At 35.1% G+C, this 15,384-nt stretch overlaps 1 protein-coding gene across 2 annotated transcripts in view; it reads right to left on the bottom strand.

Moving 5' to 3' along the window:
* LOC125649204 (S phase cyclin A-associated protein in the endoplasmic reticulum-like) overlaps positions 1-15,384 on the bottom strand; it is an 89,871-nt gene that overhangs the window by 25,629 nt on the left and 48,858 nt on the right. For both annotated transcript variants that reach the window (XM_056164862.1, XM_056164863.1), the window contains exons 19-24: positions 14,122-14,187; positions 13,522-13,648; positions 13,136-13,248; positions 11,002-11,125; positions 10,264-10,511; positions 9,548-9,694 (exon numbers count right to left, since the gene is read on the bottom strand). In XM_056164862.1, the coding sequence (XP_056020837.1) occupies positions 9,548-9,694; positions 10,264-10,511; positions 11,002-11,125; positions 13,136-13,248; positions 13,522-13,648; positions 14,122-14,187 (825 nt within the window). The remainder of the gene's footprint in view (positions 1-9,547; positions 9,695-10,263; positions 10,512-11,001; positions 11,126-13,135; positions 13,249-13,521; positions 13,649-14,121; positions 14,188-15,384) is intronic.

Here is a 15,384-nt window from a genome sequence, read left to right on the forward strand (position 1 = left end):
TTTTTATGAAACCTTCTAAACATATTGGACTGTATAATTTGATCATTTAAAGTGAAAAACAAAATTTGGGGGAAAATCGTGAATCAGTCCCTTTAATAAAGATTTTTGAAACTGAAATTTCCTGCGTGTTTTATTTAAATTTTTTAACCTCTATTGTGACCCCTTCCTCGGGTTCATGACTCAATGAACAAACTTGAAACTACATCAGGATGCTTGCATATCAATTTGACACACCTGGTTCTTGATATATTTCTAAAGAAATTTCCTGTACAAAACTACCCTTATCGTGACTTTACCCTGGCCCTGAGAGTTTTAGTTGTAACAATGTTCAAGAAGATATAAGTTCTTACTTTTCTGGTCCAGTATCTCTTGCGAAGTTTTTCATTATATATCCAAAGATTATTTCAACTAATCGATATTTCCTAACAATTTCCACATAAGGGAGAGAGAATATGGCATAGGTTTAGTTGATTTTGGCCTAGTGAATGGCTCTTGAGAGAAGTTAAAAATGTGAGTTTATGACAACAAAATTGATGATAAATATTTATTAGAAAAGATCTTGAGTTTTGGCTAAAATCAACAAGAGGCCCCACAATACTCACATGAGTCACATTGGCCCTGTTGTTCTTCATCAACTTTTAAAAAGGCTTTTCACCCTCTTTATTCCCATAAAAAAATTTGACCCCACTCTAGCTCCACAGGGTCACGACTTGACCAAATTTGTATTGACACAACACATGAATGCATCTATAACAATATTACAATATGCATGGTCTTATTGCTGAGTTCTGGAAAAGATTTTTTGAAAGACTTTTTTTCTATATTCATGTACTATGTAAAAATTGATCCCCAATTCTAGCATGTACAACTTCGTTAAAACTTTGTCACCCTATTGTAGTTCTACCCAGCCCCGGTGGCCATGATTTGACCAAACTTGAATCCAAACAACCTGAAAATGCTTGCATATGACTAATCATGCAATATGACTAATTACGGCCCTGTTGTTCTTGAGAGTTTCCTATCTATCCTCATGTACAACTTTTAATCCCTATTGTTGCCCCACTCTATCCCTGGGAGACACGACTTCAAACAAGAGGCCCACGGGACACATCGCTCATCTCAGTCACTTTGGCCCATATTTAAAGATTTTCCCTATACGTGGCTGAGTTAAGGCTTTCTCCATAAATACCCGTGCTGTAAAAAATGTACTTTACCGCACTGGCACATTACAGGACGTCACAATGAAAAATACATCATGACGAAGGCCATGACACACATATCTACAGTCCTTGTGCGGTTGGAAATGTCAAAATATTTTTTCGTTATTTACCACCACTGTCAAACGATGAACCGTAATCGTGTAAAAGTTTTTGTCAAATGGGTTATATTAATTATCTTTGATATTGAAATAGTTTCAATTTCTTCTTAATATAACATACATACTAAAGTAATATCCATATTATATTGCGATCTTGATATCGTCCCTAATGTGCACGTATAATGACTTTCACAATGGACTCATTTGCATAAACAGGGTTTCCGTACATAAAAATTCCATCATTGGCACGACACCCCAAGGTTTTTGAGTGAAAGATATTTGATTTATGTGACATGAGAACTTCAGTGCAAAAGGAAAGTTAGGGGAGCAAGTTGTGTCTTCAACAGAAAACATGTTTTTCAGGCTAGATTCAACTTCATATATGCAAAAATCGCTGCATCTCGCATATTCAATGCAAAAATTACAAGTTACAAGTCACTATAAACTTGCTCTCATCACTTTTCAAATTAAGAAATTAATGTGCTTTGAAGTTATATCAACTTCAACTTGCATTGATATCTGGATATCATGCCAATGGAACGATTTATACATACACGGTGCGATTTTATCTTGATATTTGATCACGTGATATGCAGCTGATGTAGAGATTGTCGGTCTGGTGAAAAATGTATGGGAGGTCAATATGCACTTAATTATATATACATATTGTTTTGGTATAAAAGGGTTGTGTGTACAGAATTTGTCGAAAATTGATCTGTTTATTAATGCTTTTTTCCCCTGACATATTTCTATGGCCCTACTTAACACAACTGCGTATATTTGCATGTAAAACTTTGATCCCTAATGTGGCCCCAACCTACTCCCGGAGGCATGATTTTAACAAACATGAATCTGCACTATGTCAGGAAGATTTCGTGCAAATGTAAACTTTTCTGGCCGAGTGGTTCTTGAGAAAAAGATTTTCAAGATGTTTTCTATATATTTGTATGTAAAACTGTGATAACCTATTGTGGTCCAACCCTACCCCCAGGGGTCATGATTTTAACAAACTTGAATCTGTACTATGTCAGGAGGCTTTTACGTAAATTTCAGCTCTTCTGGCCCAGTGGTCTTGAGAAGATTTTTATATGACCCCACCCTAGTTTTGCATTTTTGTGATTATTTCCCCTTTAAAGAGGACATGGCCCTTCATTTTGAAGAAACTTGAAAGCCCTTCACCTAAGGATGCCTTTTACCAAGTTTGGTTGAAATTGGCACAGTGGTTCTAGAGATGAAGTTGAAAATGTAAAATGTTTACAGATGGACAGACTACAGGCGGTCAGAAAAGCTCACTTGAGCTTTCAGCTCAGGTGAGCTAAAAAAAAAAAAAAAAACTTGAATCAGGGAACTTCCACATACATGTGATGTAAGTTTCACCTTTTCTGGCTAAGTGGTTAATGAGAGGACCTTTAAATTCATAATTTTGACATTTTCTTGATTATCCCCCTTTGGAAGGGGAGATGGCCCTTCATTTGAATAAACTTGAATCTGGACCAAGGATACTCTGTGCCAAGTTTGGCTGAAACTGACCCATTGCTTTTGAGAAGATGAAATTAAGAAAATTTTACAACACTACTGGCAATGTACAAAGCTCACTTGAGCCTTTGGCCGGATCTGCTGAGTTAATACAAAGATTTTCATTAATTCACCTGTTACTGGTAATTTGATGATTTACAGTATGTGAAGCTCAGCATATGCTGCACCAACACAAACCTTGTGTACCCATATCAGTACATCATGTGTCTTAAATTTACGTTTGACATCATTAGAGATATGTATCTTTTCCTGTTAACCTGTTAATCAACATGATCTATGTCACTGTGCAGTCAGCTGTTCATCTGTGATTTTGTCTTTTCAGACTTTCAAACCAATTTGAAAGAATTTTATCTCAATATATCTAAATTTTGTAAATTTAACATTACTATTTATTGTCACATCTTTAATTGATTTTTTTTTAAACAAATGAAATGTCATTTTCTATAAGTACACACACCGTAACAAGCACAGTCCAGTGACTAGAGTAACAAGCACAGTCCAGTGACTAGAGTAACAAGCACAGTCCAGTGACTAGAGTAACAAGCACAGTCCAGTGACTAGAGTAACAAGCACAGTCCAGTGACTAGAGTAACAAGCACAGTCCAGTGACTAGTCACGAGTGTGCTTGATATGATACGGATACACTAAGTGTTCAAAAGACACACAACATAATCCAGAGTATTTTGGATATGGTGGATTTTTACTGTGGCTAACAAAATGACACCATTAGACAAGTGATGTAGTTTTCTCTTTCTATTTTTGATTTTACAACTCCAGATCGGGAAATATAAAAATGTTTAATTCTTGGAGAACAATTTTGTATTTTTAGATTGTCAGATAAAATAAACTAACAACAAATCATAATTTTCTAAAGAAATATAACATTTCAATTAAATGTGAAAATTTTGTCAATTGTACTAGTATATTTGACCAATGATTGTGTTGAAGGATTCACTACAGTAAAACACAATTACAGAGAACATAATGAATTCACACTTACAGCAAAGTGATATTCAGTCCCAGTAGTTTTAAAACATATTATGAACTTACTCATGGATATAATGATCAATTTCTATGTTTAATATAATGAATCAAAATTATACGTCCTCAGCACTTCACTATAAGTGCGTTTTACAGTAATTGTTTGTCCTCAGCACTTCACTATAAGCGCGTTTTACAGTAATTGAATTGTTGCATGTGCAGGTTCTAAGCATATAATTCTGTATGAAATATCAACATCTATGTTACATGTAAACAGATTGGTCATCGAGCTGGATTTTGCACTCTGCAGAATGTCATTGAATTTCAATGTATATACATGTGTATCAAAAGTAACTAAATGTACACATAGCGTAAGATTACCGTAGTTAGACCTCACTCTTCATGGGAAGGGATTTCAGTCCAATGCGTAAATCGTCTTTACTTGTATTTATCTCATTATAAACCTTAACTCCATCTTGATGTTGAAGATCACAGAAATGACAGAAAAATATATAGAGATACTGAATGGAGCTTGCCACTGATATTAAACCCTAATCTGATTATATTTTACATTTCATGCTTAATATGCCATTTTAAAGATGACTCTACATTGAAGAGAAGAGGTGAAGAAGAGGTCAAATCAGAAAAACAATCTCTGTTTTATTAACAGATTTGATACTTCTCTTTGAATATAGTATTCATATTTGGGAAAATTTGATTTAATATTGACAAATAGCACATAATTGGATACTTTTTATAAGGAATCACCAGTGCATGATATCAATCATTCAGCAATTAAACTTTTACACCTGTAACATTTTTTTTTCTACACCTGTAACAATGAGATCTGGTAGAGACCAAATAAATTGAGGTCCAGTAAAAAAAAAACAATCCTGCACTGCTTTTGTGTAAATATCAAGTCGCAGCTGCATACGTCTGAATTTTATTTTTGGTTCCTCATGTCAGCTTTTATGCAGGGGGCATTGGTTCCATTTGGTATCTATCAGGAATTGTCATGGGAATGTGCATGTCAAATATGAAGCCTGAATTTAAAGTACTTGCAAGGCCAGGTTGAAGTGTTTGTGACAGAAATGACTAATAGACAGATGGGATTTACTGTCGCTGTGGTTTTGCAAAATTTGGAAGATGAAAACCGTACTTATGGTTCTTGCTGATATTCCAGATGTGGTATAATGCAAACAACATCAAATAGGAATCTCATTTCAGTGGTAGTAAGGCCACTCTGATTGCAGTATATTCAACTGTTACAACAATACTTTATCACTTCTTCCACCAGGAAAAAAAAAGCTTGCTGTATGAGATGATGAGGCTCATGGGCCATGACATTTACCTGAGTTGCCTTACTAACACAACAATAAGATATTATGGTTGGAACACTAATAGCAGTTTAACAGCTATACATACACAACATGTTTCAAGGTGCTTATATACATTATTCAAACAACCAATCACTGGATATTTAGTGCACACCCTCTCCTGCTCATGGGTTCATAACTTCATAACTATAAGTTACATATACATATGGTAAAACTCTGTTACAGCAAATCCCTGGGGTCCAATGGATCTGCAATTCGCTATATCCATATAATGAATGATTTCTACAATTTACAATGAATTCAGTATGAGGAGAGCAAATAAATGCCCCCACCCATATTCATCTAAGTTCACTACTTTTAAAAAAAACACTTGCAATTACTTACTTTTATTATTAGTGCAAAATTTCGCTTTTGAGGACATAGTACAGCTTATAGTTGTGTAATGTTCGAGTCAGCCATTTTGAAATCTGACAGCTGATCCAATAATACAATTTAAACTGACCATAATTTTTTTTTCAATTATATAAAATTTCACAGGAAAGGAAATGATAATCATTGTGTCACCTTTGATTCATATTTGATGAAAATAAACATTTGTTTAGGTTTGGCTAGTTTTAGGAATTAACAACATACTTGAAATAGGCTTGAGTGGAATTTTTAACACCTAAAGCAGGGCTTGCTTGCCACTTATGCAAACACATGTGCTTGTTTGTGGGTATTTTGAACTGATGGGTACCCACAATAATTTAAAATTATAAATAGACAGTATTAATTATGAGTGATTTCTAACAAACAAATGATCATCTAAAATTGTAGTTGTGAGGGATGTTAGATGGAAAACAGAAGTAGAAACAATCCAATAAATATGGTAAATAATCACATGTAATAAAAAGGATTCTCTAGGGGAAAAAATCATTATGAACAGGTACAAATACATTGTTTAAATGCATCTGAGGAATGAAAATCAGTTCGTTGTATCCCTAAATTTGCTAATGTCCTAACAAATTTCTAAATAAGGAAACATGAAGAACATTGCCAAGGATTAAAAGAGGGATTTTTTAGGTCCTGTTTTCAAGATCCTGGGCCTTTCCAATTGGGAAAAAATAGTGACATTTGCTTGGGAAAACATTTCATACAAAGACGTAGGGAAAAAACCAACCCAGTGCATTAAGGTAAAGTTGGACTCCTTCTGACTTTCAATTTGGTCAAAGCTTAACTCATTTAAATAAGCAATGGCCAAATTTTTTTTAGGTTTATTAATCTGTGAGCCTGTGAAGGAGATTTATGAACAATAAGGCTACCCTGCTTTGATTTGTTTTCATTGTTTGGGAAGTTTAAAGCAAAAATTGGGGAAAATATCTGCTTTTAGCATTGGTCCCTTACAGACCCTTAAAAAAACATTGTAAATCAAAAACTTCATTATATCTGTTAGTTTGCTGTATCTGTGTTTGTACTAAATGAGTTTTACTGTAAGAATGTTTGAATATTATACTACCATAATGCAAAGATTTTACCTCATATAATCCTGTGAAAAACTTGAGAGACTCCTATTGTGGTCTCATGCTGACCCGCAAGGTTTGAACAATCTGTATCTATGAGGATTTCTTGCATTAATTTGATCAATTGTAACTATTGATTCAGCGATAGTCGCCGACCATCGAATATCGTCGTTAGATTGCTACCGATGGTGACAATCGATAGCTGAAATCTAAGACCGATAGCTGGTAAACACTTATTGCGCCAGTTTCAATTGGTTTTTTCTTTTAATTTGCGGAACGGGCGATAACTCTAAAATTAAATAGTGTACAATGGCCGACAGCGCAGAGATCTATCTGTATTCCGGTGCAATGCGTTCTGTTGTCTGGAAGTATTTTGTATACATGTACATGAAGAAAAACGAAGGACCACCTAGCAAACATAACAGATATGGAAACAACAGGAGTCTGCAGTTTATCTGTAAAGGTCTACAAGTTAAACAACAACCACTGAGCTTCACGAGCGTAGCGAACCTGTGGTTGTTTACATGGTAGACCTTTACAGATAAAACTGCCTACGCCTGTGATCACAAGCTTGTTTGTTTTTAGTTCAAAGTAATTTTATTGAATATACATGTGTTATTTCTATTCCAAAACCAGGTACATGTATATGAAATTTATCATAATTTTCTTGTATACATTTATTGATATTTCCTTGGGCATTGGAACTTACAATTCCATCTTGACAAATATCATGGCCACAATATTGATAAAGCAGACAAAAACAAAAGTCGAAACGTTGATAATTCAGTTAAGAATTTTTTTTTAAATAATTTAGAAATTAAAGGTGAAAATAAAACTGTTGCCTTGTTGTTAGTTATTTAATACTACTAAACAAATTAATCTGAATTCTCTGTATAATCTCGATAATGAATCGAAAAGATACCTCTGATTCGATTCGATAATCGATTGTAAATTTCTTCCGACTCTCGAACACTAATTGCAACCTTGTTCTTGAAAACATTTCCCTTGTAAATTCTAAATCTAGGGTATAACATCAAACCTCCATAGGCTGTGGACACTTTTGACAACATGGCCACCATTTGAACAAAGTTATTACACTACCTGTACAGAAAAACGATTCCATATAAGCTTTGTCTTTTCTGGTTGGATGACTATTTTGGAAGATTTCAAATGCCCCATCCTATATTTACCGATTATCCTCTTTAAACTAGGAAGGGACATCACCCTTTGTTTGATCAGGTTTTGTGCCAATTTCAATTTAAAATTGGATGAGTGGTTCTTAAGTTGGGACAAAGACTCAGATAAGATTTTCTTTCAAATCAATATCTGTTTCATATATATATCAATATCTGTTACATATATATATCAATATCTGTTTCATATATATATCTATCAGTTACCCGAGTATTACTTAAATAAGTATCACTAGCTCCAATGGCTATGAAATTTGTAATAATTTTCCTGTTCTGCATATCAAACCTAAATTCTAATATTCAACAGCAGTATAAAACAAGATGTGTTCTTAAAACACAAAATAATGACTCAGAAAGTGCCTATACTGAGGAAAGACTTTACATATTAAATATATCTTATAATGTATTACTATTTTGAACCCACCCTAGAGTCAGAGCTCCGGGTTGCGAAATTCAAAGTTTTGGTACATCCCATTCCGCTTTTCCTAAATATGCATTTAATTTTTAGCAAAATTAAAGAAGTCTTTCAAATGATGAAGACAATAATCACTGGTAATTTTGGACTCACCCTGTGCCAAAACCCTTCCCCTGAGATCATGAAATTTACAATTTTGGTAAAGGACTACCTGCTCCATCTAAATATTCAATAAGTTTCAATTTAGTTTTTGTCCTGCCCCAAAGTTCTTGGGGGTGCAGGAGTCCTAAAATTTACACTTTAAGTCCCCCTTGTCCAAAAGATGCTTCTTTCCAATTTGAAAAGACTTGGAAGAGTATTTATCAAGAAGTTAAAAATGTTCAAATGTTAACACACACATTTAATCACTATGACCATTTTGGCCCCACTCCGATACCAAAACCCTGGGATCATGAAATTTACAATTTTGGTAATAGATTACTTAGTCCTTCCAAATACTCAGTTTCAATTTAGTATTAATAGCATTAAAGAAGATGTTATCTAAATGTTTTACACATAAACTCTATATATCAAGTTTAGTCCTGCCCTGGAGTTTGATCCTCTAGCCCAGGGAAGTTTACAATTTTGGTAGAGGCCTTCCTGCTCTACATAACTGTTCATTTAGTTTTTCTTATACGTGTATATGTGTGGTTGTAGAGAAAAAGTTTTTTAAAATTGGTTAATTTTTGGCAGTTTTTGCCGTACCCCTATGGCCCTGAGGATACAGGAGTCTTGAAATTTACATTTTATGTCCCCTATTCCCAAAGATGATTCATATCAAATTTGAAAAGAATTGGAAGGGTAGTTATCAAGAAGTTAAAAATGTTCAATTGTTAACAGACGACAACGGACGCACATAAATAGCAATAGGTCACCTGAGTCATTCAGGTGACCTAAAAACAGAAACTACGAAATCTAAAAAGTATTAAATGTCAAATTACTTTTTACATGACCTTTGACACAAACAAAAACATTGTAAGAAATAACTTTTGTCATGGCTACCACACAGACTTACATACATGTATGTACTGGCAAGACATGACCTTTGTCACAGACAGTACAAACTTGACCTTTGCATTAATCAGACATATTGTTTAAATATGACCTTTGTCATGGCTACCACAAAGATTTACCATTTAGGCTTGACCGTTGGCACAGACAGATTAAATGATTAAATATATGACCTTGATCCCATACAGTATCATTTAATATCTACCAAGCACACTTACCGTTTAGACATAACCTTTGTCATGGCTACTAAAAGCCCTAGACAATGCTGTAAGAACTCTGCCCCATCTCTATCGTCATCAATCGGACCCTGAACTTTACGGAAATACTGTGTCAGCTTGTCCACAATCCCCACACTAACGATGTAACTGGGAGGGAAAAAAAATCAAGTCAGCAAAAGAGAGATAACTCTCAATAACAGAAATTCATCAGGTCATTGATTGATGATGCACAATGCAATATGGTACAACAAATACAATTTTAGCTACAGTGTATGCAGTGATTGTAAATCCCTTTTTTCACTATCAATTGCAATTCATAAAGTTTGTGAGTCAATATGGTTAAAATAAGATTTCCCAGTTTCTTTAAATATAGTTCAGATTGATAATTTTTTTTATCAAGTTCAAGTTCACTTTTTTCGATCACACCATCAGTGACAAATAATGTGAATTAAAGTATGTGTACAGAATTCAGCTTACCTCAAGGTGCTAATGATTCACCTTGTGAGATTATTGCCCTACTGGACACAGTACCTTAATGATTAATGACTTACATGTACCTGATGAGATTATTGCCCTACTGGACACAGTTCCTTAATGATTAATGACTTGCCTGATGAGATTATTGCCCTACTGGACACAGTACCTTGATGATTAATGACTTACCTGATGAGATTATTGCCCTGCTGGACACAGTACCTTAATGATTGGTGACTTACCTAATCAGATCATTCCCCCTGCTGGATACGGTGTCCACAGTACCACTCATTCTCTCAGCCGATGCCTCGCTTACATTAGATAAGGGGCTATTTTTGGCAAGACAGGACAAAACTGTCGACATGAGTTGCATCAGACTGAGAGCGAAGGCATCGTACGGGAGTTTGTTACCGGCCCCACTTCCTGTCGACTGTGTACTGCTTGTTGAAAGACCAGACCCTGGGCGAGACTGAGTGTCTGGTAATAAGAACTGTAATGGACAATGGGGTACCATATATATAGCTGTAATTATCTAACATTGAAGTACAGCAAATGATACTATAACAAATATCTAGCACCACTTAGAAAATGACACACACCCCTAAAATGTCTGCCATGGTGTATCTAAAATGGTTTGCTTCAAAACCAATTTTCTACATCTATTTCTTCACAAACACTGCAATTTTCCAAAACAATTTTTGAATTTCTGTCTATGCCCTTTAACCAAAAAACAATAAAATTCTCAAATAAATTTTGTTCTCAAAATTTTTCTCTTGACAGCAAAAACATCTTCAAATTTGCTGGCCAAAAATAGATTTAAGAATTTTCTCAGGTGAGAAAACATATATTTCTGTTTAAGATGTGCATGTACATGTACATATACATTTAAAATGTATATAAACATATTCTGAATTAGGAGGCATCAACTCCAAATCTATCATTTGTTCCAGAAGTTGGCTGACCACTCCCTAGTTACTCACACTTAGTCTCTGTATAAGTAGATCTGTGATGACTCCAGTCTTGTTGGTAAGCAAAATGTAATGACAGTTGTCATAGTTACTCTTACATGCCTGTCTGCACACATTGCTGGTTAATGTCAAGGTTCTAAAAATAAAAAAATGAGATTCAATCTACATTCGTCCAATTCATTTTCATTATAAACATCAAGTGACAGCATTTGAGTAGGAATGATACATCATAACAATTTCTTTTTTAAATGGAAGTAAGTCATTGATCCAAAAATAAAATCAGAAAATCTTTTTCCTTTCAAAATTCATCATCTATCTTGTCAATTCAGTGGACTAAGCATTTAGGCTGTGAAATTAAAGGTCATGCATTATGAGGGTTTTAATTTTTCTTCTTTATAATGATTTTTGACCAAAATTGTAACTTTTTGCTACATGTACATGAGCAAAAATTTTAAAATTCCAATACCACCACTGACATTATTACACAGAATATCTATTGTTTCATTAATGATTATTCTAATTTACCTCTTAAGGAATAAATGTCTAGTGTGTTTATGTAGTAGAAATTACGCCCATGCTTCCATTGTGTCTATATTCATACTTTGTAATAAAACTTCTTTCTTTTCGTATGTAGAGTATAGGCATTCATATCAAGTTGACAGGTCACTTGCTTGTCACAGTGCCGTCATTGAGAAATGAAAACAGCGAAACAGCAAAGGTTTATCACAGACAAAACATTAATATTCTTTAATAATGAAAATCACGATTTCCATATTCCTGTGACTACATTCTAATTAGGGCTGTTCCAGAAATGATCAAATGGGGGGGTCGGGCGGCAAATGATATTTTTTTGTGTGGGTGGTCGTATTTTTTCATATTTTAATTGGTCCGTGGTGGGATTGTTAATAAAATATTTATTATGGGTAGTGGGTAGTTTCTATTGTTTTATTTTGTGCTACGTGGGTGTTGAGTTTTCAGAATATTTTTATTGTCGCTCTTGTCGTGTTGGTTACAAAACGTCGGAGGGAAAATTGAAAACGTGCTTTCGAAATGCTGCTTTCAAAATCGAAAGTAACATAGAACTATTCGAGTTGTCGCTCTTTGCAGCGCATATTTTTACTTTCCATTACGGCACTCTTCAAATTAGAGGCGCGTTTAATAGGGTCCCTTTGGACGTGATGGCGGCGAACTCTGTTCTGTAGATTATTACAGTTTACAGTGCATCGATTTTGGGAATATTTTGAAACCAATAGGTATTCCGTTTTCTAATAAAAATAGGCAAACCTTAGTTGATTTATACGAGGGTACCGATGCGTTATATTTATCAGTCGGTGTGATGGTGATATAGAGGCCTCCGGGCGCGAGCTCCATTAGAAGACGAACGATTCGTGGAAAAACATATCCATACCCATTTCATGATAATAGCATCGTTTGGACTCCCAATCTTTCCAACATTCCCGCCATAGATGCCTTTGATTGTTGATGTGACATCGTTTCTTCAGAACTACTGTGATACAATGTCGCACAGGCATTACCGCGTCATTGACTAGAATGTTTGTCCCGAAAACCTCGCGAGATTTGTACCCTTTTCATTTTTAAAAATATTTTTGTGGTGGGTCTGGTAGATGGGTCATTGTAAAATGAGTTTATTAATTTGATGGGTCATGGGGTAATTTTTAATTTTTTTTTATGGGTGCTTGGTATATACAAAAGGTGCCTCCCGACCCCCCCATGTATTTATTTCTGGAATAGCCCTTACTCTACCCAAACTTTTATTAGAATACTTATATTCACAGATCTCCAAAAGCAAAAGTATTTCAAAGCTCAAGTAATATCTATGCAAGTGCATCTATGTAACTGTATACTTTATGTATTAACAAAATGACTTGTTCTTGGTGAAAAATATTCCAGAGAAAGTGGTGCCTGTAAATTTCTTTTGCATGTGAATAAGAGTTGGTGTATGATATACAAAGAAAATATGTTGTGATACATGTATTTTGAATTCTACCCACAATCTGCATCACAGTGACTTACTTTAGCGGGATAACATCCCAGTGTGACTTACTTTGGCAGGATAACAGGTGTGACTTACTTTGGCAGGATAACAGGTGTGACTTACTTTGGCGGGATAACAGGTGTGACTTACTTTGGCGGGATAACAGGTGGCAGGTCAGGTGTGGAATTGTCCAACACATTGAGAAGTCGACAGAGACTGGACAGGCCACCGAGGACTCGCAGGGCTGTCTGATCCTGTCCACTCTGGGGATGAAAATGGCAACAATTTTGTATCCAAAACTGACACTGGCATACAACATGTACTAGTTCATTCACACTTCAACTGCATATGACAAACTACTGTATAGATTACCATGTCTATAATCAATATAAAAAGTCAATGAAGGGATTCGGAACAGAAGGATGTTAACTCTGAAATGAATATTTGCATAAAAAAGGTACACCATACCTGTGTATGCATTACACATGATGAGTCACTAATCTAAATGCATACTAATAGGGGTAAAGGATCTGTACCTTTTTATCCAGAATTCTGCTGATTTCTCCTAGGGCTCGGTCCAGGGCAGACACTTTATTTTGGGGCCAGGGGCCAGAGTCCTGGGTCTGCAGATATTTGTTAATGTCCCGGACTATCTTGTGAATTCTATAAATAAACCAAACTCAATTGTGATGGTCAATGGGGTCAATCATAATTTACGTTCATGCACACCAAAAATAAAGACTTAGGTTCACTAATGTCCTGCTCAGTTTCACTAATGTCCTGCTTAGTTGCCATATGTCTGGAGCGTGTTTGTGACAAATTCTCACAGTGTAAATAGAAAGGTTATGCTCTAATGAGATGGAGTGTGTCCACGACAAATTCTCGCAGTCTGAATAGAAGGTACAGAGCATTACAGACTCATTGCTAATGAGTGCCAGATTTCATTCTTACTTTTACATGGCAAATTCTATACAGAAAATGTTATAGTCAAAACAAGAATATGTCTCTACTGGGGGCTAAAATAGGCTGTGCCTACTGCCAAATATTTACTTATTTGTGAATAAAATATTGTTTAAATCAATATCTCTACATATATACATATCTATTACAGGACAGTATTAATATTTGTTTCTTACTTTGCTTTGTGTCCTGACTCAGCCTGCTGCTGTTTCTGGGATAAAGAATTCTCATACTCATGTCCTCTGAAAAAGTAAGGAAGAAAACCAAGTCTATCACCTCACTCTCAATGCATTTTCTTTGCCATTTTGGGAAACACTGATTGACTTTATAGCAAAGATATTTTGAGAGTACTGTTTATGCTTTCCTGGGGATCCAACCAAAATTATAACCCAAGCAATCATTACCTGTACAAACAATCATTACCTGTACAAGCAATCATTACCTGTACATGCAATCATTACCTGTACTACATGCAATCATATACCTGTACAAGCAATCATATACCTGTACAAGCAATCATTACCTGTACTACATGCAATCATTACCTGTACATGCAATCATTACCTGTACAAGCAATCATTACCTGTACTACATGCAATTACCTGTACAAGCAATCATTACCTGTACAAGCAATCATTACAAGCAATCATTACCTGTACAAACAATCATTACCTGTACTACATGCAATCATTACCTGTACAAGCAATCATTACCTGTACTACATGCAATCATTACCTGTACATGCAATCATTACCTGTACAAGCAATCATTACCTGTACAAGCAATCATTACCTGTACTACATGCAATCATTACCTGTACATGCAATCATTACCTGTACAAGCAATCATTACCTGTACATGCAATCATTACCTGTACTACATGCAATTACCTGTACAAGCAATCATTACCTGTACAAGCAATCATTACAAGCAATCATTACCTGTACAAGCAATCATTACCTGTACAAGCAATCATTACCTGTACATGCAATCATTACCTGTACTACATGCAATTACCTGTACAAGCAATCATTACCTGTACAAGCAATCATTACAAGCAATCATTACCTGTACATGCAATCATTACCTGTACAAGCAATCATTACCTGTACAAGCAATCATTACCTGTACAAACAATCATTACCTGTACTACATGCAATCATTACCTGTACAAGCAATCATTACCTGTACTACATGCAATCATTACCTGTACATGCAATCATTACCTGTACAAGCAATCATTACCTGTACAAGCAATCATTACCTGTACATGCAATCATTACCTGTACAAGCAATCATTACCTGTACTACATGCAATCATTACCTGTACAAGCAATCATTACCTGTACAAGCAATCATTACCTGTACAAGCAATCATTACCTGTACATGCAATCATTACCTGTACTACATGCAATTACCTGTACAAGCAATCATTACC

The sequence above is a fragment of the Ostrea edulis genome, chromosome 5, assembly GCF_947568905.1.
Source record: "Ostrea edulis chromosome 5, xbOstEdul1.1, whole genome shotgun sequence".
Lineage (NCBI taxonomy): Eukaryota > Metazoa > Mollusca > Bivalvia > Ostreida > Ostreidae > Ostrea > Ostrea edulis.